The sequence below is a fragment of the Mytilus trossulus genome, chromosome 9, assembly GCF_036588685.1.
Source record: "Mytilus trossulus isolate FHL-02 chromosome 9, PNRI_Mtr1.1.1.hap1, whole genome shotgun sequence".
Lineage (NCBI taxonomy): Eukaryota > Metazoa > Mollusca > Bivalvia > Mytilida > Mytilidae > Mytilus > Mytilus trossulus.
The window spans coordinates 76,142,707-76,161,942 of record NC_086381.1 but is presented as its reverse complement, the minus strand read 5'-3'; the positions used below and the strand labels follow the sequence as shown (position 1 = coordinate 76,161,942).

The 19,236-nt window shown below is 31.6% G+C and overlaps 1 protein-coding gene across 1 annotated transcript in view; it reads right to left on the bottom strand.

Moving 5' to 3' along the window:
* Positions 1–19,236, bottom strand: part of LOC134684946 (uncharacterized) — an 86,690-nt gene that overhangs the window by 29,482 nt on the left and 37,972 nt on the right. The window contains exons 7-9 of the mRNA XM_063544266.1: positions 18,295–18,370; positions 7,332–7,589; positions 5,224–5,688 (exon numbers count right to left, since the gene is read on the bottom strand). Coding sequence (XP_063400336.1) covers positions 5,224–5,688; positions 7,332–7,589; positions 18,295–18,370 — 799 coding nt within the window. The remainder of the gene's footprint in view (positions 1–5,223; positions 5,689–7,331; positions 7,590–18,294; positions 18,371–19,236) is intronic.

Here is a 19,236-nt window from a genome sequence, read left to right as displayed (position 1 = left end):
ATAAAAATCCCAGAACTCTTAAACGTAAAATCTCAAATTTATCAAATCCAAAAGGTAGCTTATGTCATTAAATATAAACAATTCATCAAAGTTTCATGAAAATTGGTTAGAGACTTTTTGAGTTTTGTCCCATACAACGACGACAGACAGATAACGGTATAGCTGGTCTATGTTCATGTCAAACAAAGGACACTTTCCAACATTGTAGAGGAGAATAAACGTCATGACAAAAATATGTACATGTATTTTGTTAATCTTGTACTACTGATCTTTTAGTATGGTTAGTTTCTCTCTATATTCTTTAGTTTTTGCTCAAAACACAAAAGAGAGTAAACAAAATCCTCAATTAATGGCAATCACTCACATGAAGAGTGACAGCCTACTAACAATATCGGTGAAATTTGACTTTTTAATAGATCTTGTCTTGCTGATAATTTTTGTGATTTAAAATGTTTATTTATTACTTATAATTTAAATCGTATAAGGCATAACGGAAAAATGTTTCCCTCTAAATTTGGTTTTCATTATAATAGGCAAAAATGAAAAAAAAATGTTATGGGCATTAACTCCTATAACAATTTATCTTACTGTTTTGACGAATAAACAATAAAACAATTGGTAGAGCTCATTATGCTGAACATTTTCGCTCCATTAATATTTTCTCTATTTATAATGGTGCAAAAAATAATTGATCACTCATATTTTGTTCTCTAAAACATTTTATAGATATCTTAGAGAAACTAAGGCTTCAGAGCAAATGCGATGCGATTTTCATTACAATAAATATTTCAAAGAATTGTACATACGAAAGCGCTTACAGTGTAATTTTTTATAAAACAAATAATTCTAAGAGGCATATCTCTTTTTAAAAAAAATGTTCATCACTGATTTTCGACTTGATCCGAGACATTGGTGATATAAACCATAAAAATCTGGCAAGAATTGTACACATGAGAGCGTTAACTATGCAATTTTCCATATAATCAATATTTCCAAGGGGCATAACTCTTTAAAAAAAACATTATTGACAACGACTTACAAATTCGTCAAAGACATTGATTATATAAACCTATAATATAAATTTCATATTAATCTGGCAAGAATTGTACACATTAGAGTGCTCACAAGGCAATTTTCCATATGATTAATACTTCCAAGGGGAATAACTCTTTTCAAAATAATTGATCTGCACTGATTTTCGAATTTGTCCAAAACATTGCTGATATAAGCTTTTAATAAATTTCATAAAAAGCTGGCAATAATTGTACAAAGGAGAGCGCTAACGATGCAATTTTCCATAAAATTAATGTTTCCATCGGCATAACTCTTTTAACAAGAATGTGTCCCAAGTACACGGATGCCTCATCTGCACTATCATTTTCTATGTTCAATTGACCTTGTAAATGGGTTAAAAAACTCCGATTTGGCATTAAAATTAGAAAGATCATATCATAGGGAACATGTTTACTAAGTTTCAAGTTGATCGGACTTCAACTTCATCAAAAACTACCTCGACTACCAAAACTTTAACCAAATCTTTAACCAGAAACAGGACAGACAGACGAACGAACGAAAGAATGAACAGACGAAAGAACAAACAGATGCACAGACCATAAAACATAATGCCCATAAATGGGGCATAAAAATAATTGATTGGCACTGATATTCGAACTTGTCCAAAACATTGCTAATATACACCTGTAATATAAGTTTCATAAAAATCTGGCAAGAATTGTACATGTTAGCGCGCTAACAAGACCAGATGGACGGACGGAAAGCGTTGCATTTGGGACAATAAACACTAAACTCTTCGGGACAGGTGAGCTAAAAAGAAGAAGAATTTGGGTTATTTTAAAAAATGCGAATACAATTTTAGTATAATTTCTCTAACATTCTTTGAAATTCATGAAAAAAACCTATTCTAAACTATAATAAGTACAAAATTTCAATGGCGGTCAATAATTGTTGGTAAAATGAAGAAATATTTGCATTTTAGGCAACGCGTACAAAAACTTAATATCTGTTTCCTTAAAGTAACCATTTTCTATGAAGAACAGCCAATCGTGATGTACAAAAAATACTGAAATTATATGACGGTTAATAATTTGTATCAAAATAAATCAATAGCTGCATTCTTATTCAACATAAATAAAAGTTTAAGTATTTCAATTCTCATCATATCTCAATTCTGATTAGAATACTTGTCTCAAGATGGTAAAAATAACTGATTTCAAATAAAATAGTATCACTTTTAATAAAAAGAAGAATAATTTGGGTTACTTTAAACAATGCGAAAAAAAATTTAGTATAATTTCTCTACCATTCTTTGAATTTCATGAAAAAAACCTATTCTAAACTAGAAAAATTACAAAAATTCAATGGTGGTCAATAATTTTCAGTAAAATGAAGAAATATTTGCACTTTAGGCAACGCATACAAAAATGTAATATCTTTTTCCTTAAAGTAACCATATTTTATGAAGAACAGCCAATCGTGATGTACAAAAAACGCTGAAATTATATGACGGTTAATAATTTGTATCAAAATAAATCAATGGCTGCATTCTTATTCCACATAAATAAAAGTGTAAGTATTTTAATTCTCATCATATCTCAATTCTGATTAGAATACTTGTGTCATGATGGTAAAAATAACTGATTTCAAATAATTATTTTAATAAAAAGAAGAATAATTTGGGTTATTTTAAACAATGCGAAACATTTTTAGTATAATTTCTCTAACATTCTTTGAATTTCATGAAAAAAAACAATTCTAAACTATAATAAGTACAAAATTTCAATGGCTGTCAATAATTGTTGGTAAAATGAAGAAATATTTGCATTTTAGGCAACATGTACAAAAAATTAATATATTTTTCCTTAAATTAACCATATTTAATGAAGAACAGCTAATCATGATGTACAAAAAATACTGAAATTATATGACGGTTAATAATTTGTATCAAAATAAATCAATAGCTGCATTCTTATTTCACATAAATAAAAGTTTAAGTATTTTAATTCTCATCATATCTCAATTCTGATTAGAATACTTGTGTCATGATGGTAAAAATATCTGATTTCAAATAAAATAGTATCATTTTTAATAAAAAGAAGAATAATTTGGGTTATTTTAAACAAAGCGAATAAAATTTTAGTATAATTCCATGATATTCTTTGAATTTCATGAAAAAAACCTATTCTAAACTCTAAAAAGTACAAAAATTCAATGGCGGTCAATAATTGTTGGTAAAATGAAGAAATAGTTGCATTTTAGGCAACGCGTACACAAATCTAATATCTTTTTCCTTAAAGTAACCATATTTTATGAAGAACAGCCAAACGTGATGTACAAAAAATACTGAAATTATATGACGGTCTATAATTTGTATCAAAATAAATCAATAACTGCATGCTTATTCCACAAAAAAAGAAGTCTAAGTATTTTAATTCTTATTATATCTCAAGTCTATTTTTTTTAAAACTGATCTCGAGTTGTTTGATTTTAATTAAAAAAGCGTAATTTACTTAAATCAAAAGGACATTATACTTTCTGGTAGTTTTTAACAATGCCAACAAATTTTTAAAATGATTTCTCTGACATTCTTTTATACTTATTTTATGAAAAACGACCTTTTCTAAACTATAAAAAGTACAAAATTCCAATGGCGGAAAATTACCGGCATTTTCGTAGGAAAAAGTCGATCATGTTAACTGACACATGTAATTGGCCCGACACCATAATTAATTCCTCTATCATTTCTTCGTAACGTTTTGTCGCATTAAAAACATTTTGCCTTTTCTTTCTTTTTGTCTAATTTTTTGTGTGTGCAATGTACAGTACAAGTCCAAAAATATATGCAATTTTCAGAAAAATTGCATCATTACATCATACAAATTTGGCCAATACACATCCATACCCCTATAGGCAAGTCAAGAGATGTTCCGAAAAGTGTAAATATAACCTTTTCGCACCTGGCCTAATCACTCTTTTCTTATTAAAATCAGTTAAAATAAAACATCCAAAAGTTTATTTCAGCTCTCTTCTTTCATTTCCACCCCAGAAAAGCTAAGAAATGAATGAGAAAGGGAAAGAAAAAAAATAAAGAAAAAATACACTATAATTAAAGGGAACTATATTCGTGAACAACGAAAAGCGGGGTCATTAATTGTGGTCTTGGGCCATATTATGTAATATATATGTCTCTGATGTTTACAATATTTAATACAAAACTATTAATCAACGCAAACAATTAATGCTTTATGTTTGAGATATTGAGAGAAGACGTGGCACGGTACTTGTCTATCCCGAATTCATGTATTTGGTTTTCATGTTATATTTGTTATTCTCGTGGTGTTTTGTCTGATGATTGGTCAGTTTCTGTGTGTGTTGCGTTTTGGTGTTGTGTCGTTGTTCTCCTCTTATATTTAATGCGTTTCGCTCGGTTTTGGTTTGTTACCCCGATTTTGTTTTTTGTCCATGGATTTATGAGTTTTGAACAGCGGTATACTACTGTTGCCTTTATTTAATTTAGCATCTTTTACAATTTACTGTTATACTATTTTTTTACTTTTTACTAATTTTATTACAAATTAACGTGTAAATCATGGTGTCTTCGTCGAGGTCCGCGTTAATGGATTGTAAACACTGTTAAGTTCGGTTTACATAAGAATTTGAAATATATACGTATCCGTCCGATCCGTGCATAAATTTGAGTTACCGATTGATCGATGACCGTTGTCACGGTAACTCTCACATAGGTAATTTGACTGATCTGAGGGATACTATGGATCACCGATCACCGATCACTCATCGATCAGTCAAACATCCGTCACCGATCAGTCAAGTTCACGTCAAACAGTAACGCCTAAGGTTCGTGTAGGTCAAAGTACGGTCTTCAACACGGAGCCTTGGCTCACACCGCACAGCAAGCTATAAAGGGCCCCAAATATTACAAGTGTAAAACCAACGTTCTAATCTATGTAAAAAACGAGAAACAAGAAATACTTATGAACCACATCAACAAACGACAACTTCTGAACATCAGATACCTGAATTAGGACAGGTGCAAACAAGCGCAGCGGATTTACACGTTTTAATTGTACCAAAACTTCACTCTGATCTGATCTGAAACAATAGTTCTTGACAAAAACTTGCATCCTAAGCTTAGTAAAAATAAAATGAAATGTTAAATATTTCTATTCTCACTATATAAAATGTTACCTTTTGCTTTTTTATCGTCAGCCTCATTGAGTTTTGTAACGACAAGATAAATTGCATCTGGTGACAAAAATGTTTGATGTGTGTGGTAAAATTCTTCATCTCCTGCAAAATCCCATAACAACAATGTCGCATACTCTTCTTTGTCATTTAAATCAACATTAGATTTAAGCATGGTTTCAATATCCTTTTTAGCTTCTTCTATTGATTGATTTGGCTGCTGATTGGTTACTGGAAGTTTGATTGTAGATTCAGTTGATACTTGAGGTTTAACTGTAGATTCACTGTATACTGGAGGTATTTCAGACTGTCCCGATACTGTCTCTGATTCCTCACTTCGTTTGTACAGAATGGTTATGAGGGTGTTGTCCATCACAGCTTCATGTGTTTCGTCTTCTACTGATTCTTCAATTGTTCCTTTGTATTGTTTCAATAGTCTTGCGTGAATTTCAGCTTCTTCATTGGTTCCTATCATTAGAAAATTACAATAATATGGAAGAAATGAAGATAAATGTTGAGTAAGATCATATTATAAAATCACCAATACAAATACAACTGTCATAAGGCTAATTTTGACTTATATTATACTTTATTATTTTATTAAAAAAATGGACTTTTACAAAAATACTGTTCTTCCAAATTTAATAATTTACATGTCAAAACAAAATGTGAGTTAATAAGTGGCATTTAATATTTAAGGATTTGTGACAGATTGAGAATTAATGTGAGAGAATTAAGCATATAAGAGATTATATGTTAATGGGATTATATGAGGACTTATAATTATCTTTTATATTAATTATGTGAAAACTGTTACTTATTGCTAGGTGTTATGAAATGTCATATTAATTTGAGTATTGTTACAAATGAAGTATTGTCTGATTAATAGTATAAATATTGTGTGAAAATAAATGTTAAACAGTAGAGAATAGAAATAGTGTGGATAAAAAGTAAGAACAGAGTGTCGAGATAGTTACAGTTAGGAGTCGTACATTTGATATTGACATTGTCCTATGTTTATTTCTTGGACTTGGAATTAAATGATAATCAAAAGTGAATCTGTTTGATCTTTGATAACTGCAGCAACTAGTTCCTGTCATTGGTGTAAATGTTTTTCTATTGATTTTTCGCATAAAATTATGACCCCGTAGCAAGGCGCATCGACTGAGCCAGCAGCCCCTTTGTTACACAACAATAAACTTTGTGTATTGCATTTATTTATTTAGTCCAAATTGGTTTTAATTATATATATATATTACGATTTCTCACGTTTTTATTTTTTAGACATACATATCATGAACATTGCTGCTGGAAAAAAAGTGGCTGCTATCTTGATTGGCAGCTAAAAGTGGCTGCACCTGAGTCTGGTTCAAAATTCAATAATTGTATAATTATACATAGAATAGTGTTATAACAATATTCCTTATTTCTGTGCGTCATATCCTAGATAAAAAAATTTATGTACATCATCTTTTAATTACAACTTGTATAAGATTGATGTGTTTTAGGGCTAAACAGTCAAGAACACCAGTCTGAATGCTAGTTTTCCTACAGCTGACATTCTTTCCAATAGCTAAACAGTCAAGTACACCAGTCTGAATGCTGGTTTTCCTACAGCTGACATTCTTTCCAATTACTAAACAGTCACGGTCACCAGTCTGAATGCTGGTTTTCCTACAGCTGACATTCTTTCCAATAACTAACCATGCTGATTACATCAAACTCTGTTCGATGTCAAATTATGCGTTTCATGCATATGGATCCAAATGAGGTGGACCTATTGTCTCGACAATAATGTAACAACAAAGGCATATTTTTCTTGTGTTCACATTTTCTAATACTGTGTAAAAGCTAATAACATTCATGGTAGAATTTTACTGTACGAGATATGCATTCCTACCATAAATGTCTCTTCATCTAATTAACTATTTAAGAAAATAATTGACCTGGATTCATCATATTGATTGAAATGTAGCCTTTAATTGGATCTTTACTTGTGAGACTTCCCAATAATATTGCTCAAAAATAAGTGATTTAAACTAAAAAAATAAAATTGTTATAAACATTTTCCTATGAACAGGAAAAAAATATGTTAAGCATACACATCATACCATCTAATTTATTCCACACGCCATCATCAGACATTGCCTTGCATTTTATTGAGCGGATTTCTATTCCATTTGTACTGGTAACATCTGTATTATCTTCACCAAACAATCTTTTAATCAATGAAGTCTTTCCAGCACCCTTTTTCCCAACAATTACTAAACGTATGTCTCTCTTTTTCTCAGATCCTGACTGAAGTAATTTAAGGTACAATTCAACAGATCTTTTGTCTGTCATTGATTTTATTTCAGTTGGAACTTCATCTACAAAGTCAAAGATATGAAGTTTTTTTGGTGAAAAAGAACATTATCTTTCCAAATTGTATTATGATATAAGTGTTATAGTAAGCATATCTGTCATTGTTTGCAAATATAAAATCTTTAGATGTTTTCAAATTAAGATGGTTAAATCAATAGTTAAGTGATGTTTTAAACAGGTGATAATTTTGTGTATCTGTATGTGCCTCTTAAATGCCAAAATTTTAAAACTGTTTTTTATTTCACATTGAAAAATTCAAGCAATTCATAACAATATATAAACCAGATGCTACGCAGGGCGCAGCTTTATACGACTGCAGAGGTTGAACCCTGAACGGTTGGGGCAAGTATGGACACAATATTCAAGTTGGCAGCTCTAAATTTGGATTGTGATTAAAAGTTGACACAGCATAGGTTTCTGACACAGAATGAATATGGTCTAATGAACTTAAAATTTTTCGTTTTGCCTTTGAGCAATTCACTAACTATGCTGTTGAATATTAATCCTCTCAAAAAAATGTTTGAAGAAATTTTCTTTTTATTTATGAAATTTGAAATAAGAAAAAATGAACCCCCCCCCCCCCCCCCCCCCATTTTTTTTTACATCCCCCTCTTCTTTATTCCAAAACCAATCTCAATTCAAATTTCTAATGGAGTTTGCAACAATAAATACATCATAAATTATTAAAATGTAAAAACAGTGCTTGTTATCACTGAATGGTAAAGATTGTTTTAATTTATCAGTTGGTAGTAAAAGTGAATATACATTGTATATTGTATAATACAATGATTTAAGTTGATTCAACTACTATTCTGGACAAAGAAAGATAACTCCAATTGAAATTTCTTGCTATTGCACAATATTGCGCAATTAGATATTTCTTGCTATTGCGCAATACTGTGCAATTGAAAATACTTGCTATTGCACAATACTGTGCAATTGAAGATTTCTTACTATTGCGCACTACTGTGAATTTGAGAATTTCTTGCTATTTCACAATACTGTGCAATTGAAGATTTTTTGCTATTGCTGAGTACTGTGCAATTGAAAATTTCTTGCTATTGCACAATACTTAATATAATAATTTTGGATTCTGATTTGGAACAACTTGAAAACTGGGCCAATTATCAAAAATCTAAGTACATGTTTAGATTTAACATATCAAAGAAGCCCAATAATTCAATTTTTGTTAAAATCAAACTAAGTTTAATTTTGGACCCTTTGGACTTTAAAAGACCAATTTGAAAACGGGACCAAAAATTAAGAATCTACATACACAGTTAGATTTGGCATATCAAAGAACCCCAAATATTCAATTTTTGATGAAATCAAACAAAGTTTAATGTTGGACCCCGATTTAGACCAACTTCAAAACTGGGCCAATAATCAAAAATCTAAGTACATTTTAAGATTCAGCATATCAAAGAACCCCAAGGATTAAAGTTTTGTTAAAATCAAACTAAGTTTAATGTTGGACCCTTTGGACCTTAATGTAGACCAATTTGAAAACGGGACCAAAATTTAAGAATCTACATACACAGTTAGATTTGGCATATTAAAGAACCCCAATTATTCAATTTTTGATAAAATCAAACAAAGTTTAATTTTGGACCCCTTATTCCTAAACTCCCAAAATCAATCCCAACCTTCCTTTTATGGTCATAAACATGTGTTAAAATTTCATAGATTTCTATATACTTATATCAAAGTTATGGTGCGAAAACCAAGAAAAATGCTTATTTGGGCCCCTTTTTGGCCCCTTATTCCTAAACTGTTCGGACCTCAACTTCAAAAATCAATACCAACCTTTCTTTTGTGGTCATTAACCTTGTGTCAAAATTTCATAGATTTCTAATTACTTTAACTAAAGTTATAGTGCAAAAACCAGGAAAATGCTATTTGGGCCTTTTTGGCCCCTAATTCCTAAAATGTTGGGACCAAAACTCCCAAAGTCAATCCCAACCTTCCTTTTGTGGTCATAAACCATGTGTTTAAATTTCATAGATTTCTTTTCACTTTTACTAAAGTTAGAGTGCGAAAACTAAAAGTATTCGGACGACCAAGACGACGACGACGACACCAACGTGATACCAATATACGATTAACAAAATTTCAATGTTTGTGGTCGTATAAAAACTGCATTCCCAAATTTTCTTCACAATTTATAATCTTAAGCATGTTAAGGTGAAATACCACTTTTTATTTTACCCAATTAGTCTTTGTTAAATTTGCACTTTTAAAAAACAAATGTGCAAAATTTATCTTTGTTTCAAATAAACATGAAACAGAAATATTTGGCATGTGTAAAGTTTCATCCTCTCCAGTACTATAGACGAAATTTCAAATAACATATCATTGCATATAAGACAATAACCATCACTGGAAATTAACCAATAAAATGTTCACCTCTTTTTTACCCATGTACAACATGTACAAGCTTTAATAACCAATTGTGTTACTTCAAGTTTCTAAAATATTTATAGAAACACCAAATAAAAACAATGGTGCTTTGAAACACCCAAGATATATGTGTATGACCCAGAATTCTTTTAATGCAATGACATGTAGTATAAATTATCTACAACTGTAAAATCCGTATGCAACCGGATGTGATGTACTATGAATTGGTGGTATTACGCCAAAAATACACTAACGAAGCATCATCGACATGTGTTAAAGAGATTTTGCTTTATAACTAGTGATAGTATCAATCTTAAGTATTCGGTGATTAATTCATTGGTTGATTGGTGTTTAACGCCAATTTCAACACTATTGTCATAAGGTGAAACTTGCAAATTTATTTCTTATCTAACATCAGTATTTAATTGCCCACATTAATTTTCTATGCTCAAGCGTGTTAATTATTTGTAGATTTATTGTTTTCATGAACTTTAGGAGACTGTCTGATTGGCCGTTAAATTTATTGTATGATGCAGCTGTGTTTTAACTGTAATCGTTTCTAATTAGAAGCTGTATAATTCATGTCTCTGTTTGTTTATATTCTGTCCTTATACTTGTGTGATCTGGAGATAAATGACGATTTAATGTGTGAGAAAGTCATGAAAGTAGCCAGGGCCTTGGCAATAAAAAACCTTAGTGAATGTTGAGATTCGACAGAATTGACCACAGTTAGTGATAGAGAATGGACGTGTCTTTACATTAACAATGTAATGTAATGAGAGTGCATATAAGTGAACTTGTACATAATAAATATGTATGTATGAACCTGAATTTTTAAAGCCAGTGCCTTAGAAGAGCTCCGTGACACTATTGTGTTATTTTATGGCGGTCAGTGGTGCAGGACACCGGATTGCAAAAAACAGCAATTAAATATTGCCAAACAATATAACAACCTAAAAATTGTCAAACAATTTGTTTTTAACCTCTCAAATAGAAAATTAACAAATACAGAAATTATGACGGTGGGAAAAGGCTTAAAGTTTATACCTACGGACAAAATCTCTAGGACAAATATCCTCGAAGATTTCAAAAAATTCGAAAGAAAACTAAGATTAAAGCATTTCTTTCAGGAATACAAAACTATTCCGAAAATAAATCATTCATTTAAAGAAAAGTTTAAATTAAGTGTTCCTATTATAGGCGACAATCCTATAGAAAAGTACATATTCCACACAAAAATTACACTTTCAAATTATAAACCAAATAAAACCAAAAACATGACGAAAGAAAAAACGCATTGTCTACGTACTTTACGACACATTGAAACACTTACTATACATAAAGCAGATAAAAACAACATAACAGTAGTTCAAAATAAAAACGAATACGCCGATTAGGGTAAACGTCAATTAAACGACGGAATACAATATATTGAAATATCAGATATCAACATAAAAAATACCATGAGTAAAATTAATGAGATTGTGTACAACATGAACAAAGACAATTACTTAGACGAAATAACATTTAACTACATCAAATACAAAAACCAATATATAACAACACCCTGTGCCTACTTTCTGCATAAAATCCATAAACTGAATAACGAATTACTGAAAGATATTTATAAACAACAAACTGAAATTAAAATACAAGTACCAGCAAGGCCAATCATTTCACAGTGCAACGGTCCATTAGAAAGAATCAGGCGGTATTTGGATTTCTTCCTATTACCAATAGTTAAAACATAAACTACGTACATATCGGATACAGGTAGCTTCATACGTCTACTCGAAAAATCAAAGATAGAAACCAATACTTTACTGGTGGTTTATGATATCACATCCCTTTACACAAATCTAAGATTTAGCGAAATTATTGACGCTTTAAACAGTGTCACGGGGATATATGAAAACCTAGAATATAACATAATAAAACCCAGTTTTGACTATTTACTACAAATAACAAACTTAATTCTCCTTAATAATGAATTTACCTTCAACAAAAAATGTTACTGGCAAATTATAGGAGCTAGCCAAGGACATGTAGCAAGTCCTTTAAATCTCAGATATAGCCATAAAATTACCAACAAATAAATAAAATTCTAAATATCTTTCCACACAAAAACAAAATACTATTTCATAACCGTATGCAAGGTGATGGATATATTTTATTTCAAGTTACTACTGAAAAAGTTAAACTTCTTTTCGAAATAGCAAACACAAACAACATCCTAATGCAATTTACTAATGGAATTGACAATTTTAATGAAAGAATAGACATATTTACAGAAAAATTTATACAAGACGTTACAAAATCGCTTTTGTAAATAAAATATTAAGAAATATTTCCCATACAGAAAGATTAAACAAATTAACAAACAAAGAAACAAGCATAAACAAAAACACAGATAACTATAATTATATATTTCATTACACAATACCACGCTAATGCAGAAAATTTAAAAACCATTATAAGAAAACATTGGCATTTAATTCAAGACAACACACAGTTCAAAAACCTCTTCGATAAAAAAAAAACCTACAATAGCATTCAAAAGAAACAGGAACATTGGGGAAATCGCTAAGAACACTTGAAATAAATAAATGTCTCCCAATAGAAATTAATTAGATGGTTACACTAAAACCAAAGGAAGGTGCGCTGACAATGACAAATGCATATTGAAACGTATCTTAAACTTAATCTAATAACCAAAACTAGTGATCCATACCATGATAAAACGAACAATAATAAATAAAAGGTACAATAATAACATGAATACATAAAATATACAAAATAATAAACAAATAAACATTGAGAATAAAAACAAAACGGACGACCTCTGAAGAGAGTTACCTGGAATATAATTCCGAAAAAACTCGAAACATTGTACTCGTAGCACGTACATGTAATCAATGCAAGGTCGGAAATGTGATCCATACTATAAAAGGGTGGATATTGGATCAATATACCTATAATTTATACTAGTGTTATGAAAAGCTTGTTATTTTGAAACTGAGTAGCAAACGTCCTTAATCAAAACAAGAGTACTTTAAAAAAGTAAAAGCACGATATGAGAATAAAAAAAAATGACATTCATCTGACGTACAGTAACTATGCAACGACAGTCACACACAATTTTGAAAACCAAAGTGAAGATTTGTTCAATCAATTCGAATATTGCATAAATGTTTTGTTGCATTTAATTAATGCATTGTCATTCTCTAAACAGACAGATCTAGAGAGGCATAAACGTGAACAGAAAGACGGACAAGGATGTATCATAACACATCTCGACTATGCAGGGCAAATAAAAAAAACGAAAAAAACAAGCATTCTGAGAAAACTGAATGTCAATGCATAGACCACTATTGGTTAAAAATATCATTTAACTGGGAAATAATGCTAACTGAATTGGTAATGTTTGATGTTTTCCAAATTAAATAAATGCTCCACAGGACTACATAGGTCTAACTCTGAAATTGGGGCAAGTATATACACCTCATTCAATTTTGGTAGAGCTCTAAATTCAAATTGTGATTACACATTTGACAAAGCATACAGTCTACAGTCGTGGTGAACATTTCGACGTGCTAACAGTGAGCATTGGAATTGGGTGGACATATTTTGTCTATGCCCACCAATGGGTCCATTTGTTTGCTTTGGAGATTCTGTATATCGTCAAATCATTGGAATTCCAATGGGGACTTACGGTGCACCACTTGTTGCGGACCTGTTTTTGTACTGTTATGAGTTACAATTTATGACTAAAATGAGCAAGTAACCCATCTGATGCAAAAATTTAACAATACTTTTAGATATTTGGATGATATATTGGCCCTCAATCATGTCAATAATGCCGACTTCAGTATGAATACTAAAGAAATTTATCATGTTGAACTTACTTTGAATAAAGCTAAAAATAACAATAATGGGAAGCTAAATATTGATTCACTTATAGGGTCTTTGCATCGGAATTAAACACATTTATTATAAAACCAGTTGTTGGCATGAAACGGGTTATGTTCTTCTCATATATTTTATGATGGTATAATACTAAACCTAAACGGGAGGGAATGTGCTTGATATTCAAATGATGAAGACATAATCTTTCAATAAGTTTAATTGAAGTCTGGAGCTGGTATGTCAGTAACTGCTAGTAGTCTTTTGTTATTTTTGTATTATTGTCATTTTGTTTATTTTTTGTTTGTTACATCTTCTAACATCAGACTCGGACTTCTCTTAAACTGAGTTTTACTGTGCGTACTATTGTGCGTTTGTTTTTTCTACATTGGCTCGATTTATAGGGGAGGGTTGAGATCTCAAAAAACATGTGTCATATTTCCTATAAAGTCACTGTGGTCTTATTCTTATGATAAAGGAGATGTATGATATACAGCAATGCCTTGTGACATATTTCCTTTAAAGTCACTGTGGTCTTATTCTTATGATACAAGAGATGTGTGATATACAGCAAGACCTTTTGGCATATTTCCAATAAAGTCACACTGGTCTTATTCTTATGATACAGGAGATGTGTGATATAAAGCAATGCCTTGTGACATATTTCCTATCAAGCCACAGTGGGCTTATAGCCATAATTAGAAGTTTGATGCCAGCGATCTCTCTGTCATCAACACAATAAATGAGTATGTTAATGTTTTAATCTGTCAGAGTGTTGATATGTTGAAATGTCAACTTGTTCATGTTTGAGTATGTTAATGTGTTGATCTGTTTATGAGTTGATACGTCAATGTGTTGCTGTTTGAGTCTGTCAATGTGTTGCTGTTTGATTCTGTCAATATGCTAATTTGTAAGTGTGTCAATATGGTAATGTGTTGATATATGTATCTGTTAATGTGTTGAAATGTCAGTTTGTCGATATGTCTGTGTTAATGAATGCATCTGTTTGAGTCTGTTAATGTGTTGACATGTCAGTGTGTCAATATGCTAATGTGTTAATGTAGGAGTCGGTTAATATGTATATTTATTATACTTCACGTTAAAATGCCATATTTTGATTGGCTAATACCAGGGTGTTAATTTACTTTATCACATGACTGAGTGGGGGACAATTGTTTTGAATCCCACCCTCTCGTCCAGACCAATCAAAAATCAATTATTTAAAAGACAATGAATTGAATTTACATCAAGTTATTAAAGACAATGCTTAAGTTCTATTTTTTGGCTTAGATTCTATTATTTAACCGTAAAAAAAAAACAAAAAACATCTTGCTGAAGTTCTGTTGATTTTTCTAATATCCGTTACGTTGTTATGAACGTGACGTCATGGAAAATACTTTTGAATAAAATGCGTCTGTAAAAGACAATAATGATAGGACATTCAGTATAGTAATGAAATAAAACATAGCTGTGAGGGTGATAGATTGGTACCCATCGAAAAAGTATTGTCAACCTTGGCTTTGCAGCGGTTGACAATGTTTTCTTGGGGTACCAATCTGCTCTATCACCCTCTCAGCTATGTTTTATGTATATACTGTCAGTGTTTCGATATGCCAATGTGTTAAATCTGTTTGAGTGTCTGCTTGTCTATGTGTTGATCTGTCAGTGTGATGATGTGGAAGTTTGTTAATGTGTTCATCTGTCAGTGTGATGATGTAGAAGTCTGTTAATGTGTTGATCTGTGAGTGTGATGATGTAGAAGTATGTTTATATGTTGATCTGTCAGTGTGATGATGTAGAAGTCTGTTAATGTGTTGATCTGTCAGTGTGTTGATGTATAAGTCTGTTAATGTGTTGATCTGTCAGTGTTATAATGTACAAGTATGTTAATGTGTTGATCTGTCAATGTTATGATGTACAAGTCTGTTAATGTGTTGATCTGTCAGTGTTATGATGTAGAAGTCTGTTAATGTGTTGATCTGTCAGTGTGATGATATAGGTCTGTTAATGTGTTGATCTGTCAGTGTGATGATGTAGAAGTCTGTTAATGTGCTGATCTGTCAGTGTGATGATGTAGAAGTCTGTTGATGTGTTGATCTGTCAGTGTGATGATGTAGAAGTCTGTTAATGTGTTGATCTGTCAGTGTGATGATGTAGAAGTCTGTTAATGTGTTGATCTGTCAGAGTGATGATGTAGAAGTCTGTTAATGTGTTGATCTGTCAGTGTGATGATGTAGAAGTCTGTTAATGTGTTGATCTGTCAGTGTGATGTTGTAGAAGTCTGTACATGTGTTGATCTGTAAGTGTGATGATGTACAGGTCTGTTAATGTGTTGATCTGTCAGTGTGATGATGTAGAAGTCTGTTAATGTGTTGATCTGTCAGTGTGATGATATAGGTCTGTTAATGTGTTGATCTGTCAGTGTGATGATGTAGAAGTCTATTAATGTGTTGATCTGTCAGTGTGATGATGTAGAAGTCTGTAAATGTGTTGATCTGTCAGTGTGATGATGTAGAAGTCTGTTAATGTGTTGATCTGTCAGTGTGATGATGTAGAAGTCTGTTAATGTGTTGATCTGTCAGTGTTATGATGTAGAAGTCTGTTAATGTGTTGATCTGTCAGTGTTATGATGTAGAAGTCTGTTAATGTGTTGATCTGTCAGTGTTATGTTGTAGAAGTCTGTACATGTGTTGATCTGTCAGTGTGATTATGTACAAGTCTGTTAATGTGTTGATCTGTCAGTGTGATGATGTAGAAGTCTGTTAATGTGTTGATCTGTCAGTGTTATGTTGTAGAAGTCTGTACATGTGTTGATCTGTCAGTGTGATGATGTACAAGTCTATTAATGTGTGGATCTGTCAGTGTGATGATGTAGAAGTCTGTTAATGTGTTGATCTGTCAGTGTGATGATGTAGAAGTCTGTTAATGTGTTGATCTGTCAGTGTTATGATGTATAAGTCTGTTAATGTGTTGATCTGTCAGTGATATGATGTTTCAGTCTATTAATGTGTTAATCTGTATTTGTTAAAATATGTCAATGTGTTGATATATGAATCTGTTAATGTGTTGAAATGTCAATTTGACGATATGTTTATGTGTTGATGAATCCATCTGTTAATGTGTTGATGTATGAGCCTGTTTATGTGTCGATCTGTCAGTGTGTCGATATGTCAATGTGTTGATGTATAAATCTGGTAATGTGTTGCCTTTTACAACTAATTTTTATAGTTCGTTCTTATGTTGTACTGTAACACAACTGTCCAAGGTTAGGGGAGGTTTAGGACCCCGCTTACATGTTTAACCCTGCCATATGCTGTATGTATGTGCCTGTCCAAAGTCAGGATCCTGTAATTCAGTGGTTGTCGTTTGTTGATGTGTTACATATTTGTTTTTCGTTCATTTTTTTGTACATAATTTAGGCTGTTAGTTTTCTCTTTTGAATTGAATTACATTTGTCACTTCAGGGCCTTTTATAGCTGACTATGCGGGATGGGCTTTGCTTATTGTTGAAGGTTGTACAGTGATCTATAGTTGTTAATTTCTGTTTCATTTGGTCTCTTATGAAGAGTTGTTTTATTGGCAATCATACCACATCTTGTTTTTTATGTGATCTGTCAGTGTGTCAACATAGCAATATATCAATGTATGAGTATGCTTTTGTGTAGATCTCTCAATGTGTCAATGTGTAAAAAGCTTTAGAATTGTCAATGTAGCAATATGTCAGTTTGTTAATGTGTCAACTAATCATTGTGTCGATGTTTGAATTTGATACCTCAATTTTGATATGCTGATCTGCCAATGTGTCAATTGATTAATATTTCCATTTGTTAATAGGTCAACTGGTCAATGTGTCTATCTGTCTATAGGTCAATGTATTAATTTGCCAAAAACTACTTATTCTGTAAAATCCAGTTGAGCCGATGGCTGGATTTGGTTGTCAACTGAACAGGTTGAGAATGTTATATAAATCGGGTGAGAATGAATTTAAGGTTATTGTGATCTGTAATCAACAGGTTGAGGAAAGAACCGGCCCCACCCTCATATAAATATTCCACAGTCCCTAAATCGGATGAGAATGAGAGAAGTTTATGTTAAGGTTAATATGATCTGTAATCAATCAATCTTCATCAATAGCCTACTTTACTTTTCCTATTAATGTTATTTTTTTTAACATTATACAGGTTATATGCAGATATCAAGGTTTCCATATATAAGAAATAAGTAACAATACATCATTCATGTCATTCCAGCCAGTATATACAATAATTAACATAGACAATTGCCTTGTATGATGAACCAGTAGACATGATAGTACCGCCATTGTTAGCAGACATCAAGGTCTCCGTGATTAGAAACAAGTAATTATTATTTCAGCCAGTATCTGAATAATTAATATTAGATGATTACCTCCAACTACTGGTGCTACAGGTTCCTTTGTTTGGTTGTCAGGAGTCAATTCTTGGGATGTCTTTGACATGACAGTCTACAAAAGAAAAACATGTAATAAATAGTCTAATGCAATAAGTTTGTAACGACAATTTTCATTGGACGTTGACAAATATTTTGAGGGGTTAGATTCCACGTTCTACCAGTCCGTAACTAAGAAAGCCACCATTTTGAATTCTGATATGTTTTGGGTATGCAATTTCCTCGTAATTTATCAAAAAATAAACAAAATAGTCACATTCTGAGCATCAAAATCTTTTTGTCTATATTGAAACCATTCTGAAGCGTACGAAAGGTAGAAATACGTTAAGTATTCATGTTTGACAACCAGAGCATACATATGACGTCATATTGTTTAAATGCTAAAGACGATGCAACAGTTTCGCGGACTTTTTCATTTATGGCATTTTCAAGCCAAAACATTTATTAAATGAAATTTATGTTAATATATGACATTAGAATGGAGATAACTGTATTGTATTTTAAGCTTGGCCTTCGTAAAACTTGATTTTACTGTCGCAAATATCCGTTTACCTATCTCCGCTCCGCGTCGCTAGGTAAACTCAATTTGCGATAGGCTTAAAATACAATACAGTTATCTCCTAAGTAGAGTGACCTTTCATTGTTAATTTCTGGGTCATTTGATCTCTTGTGAAGAGTTGTCTCATTGCCAATCGATACCACATCTTATATCTATCCTAAAGACCTATTTTTGCCACTGACAATAAAGATTGTAAGAACAATTTCAAACTTGCCCATAATTTGCACATAATGTTTGGAAATGCACAAGATCAAGAAATACACACGTCAGACAAATTATTCTGACAACCAGTCTTTATGGAGAAAGAGGGAATAAAAGACCACAGACATGGTTGTGTTACGGCGATTGGAATCATCAATCTG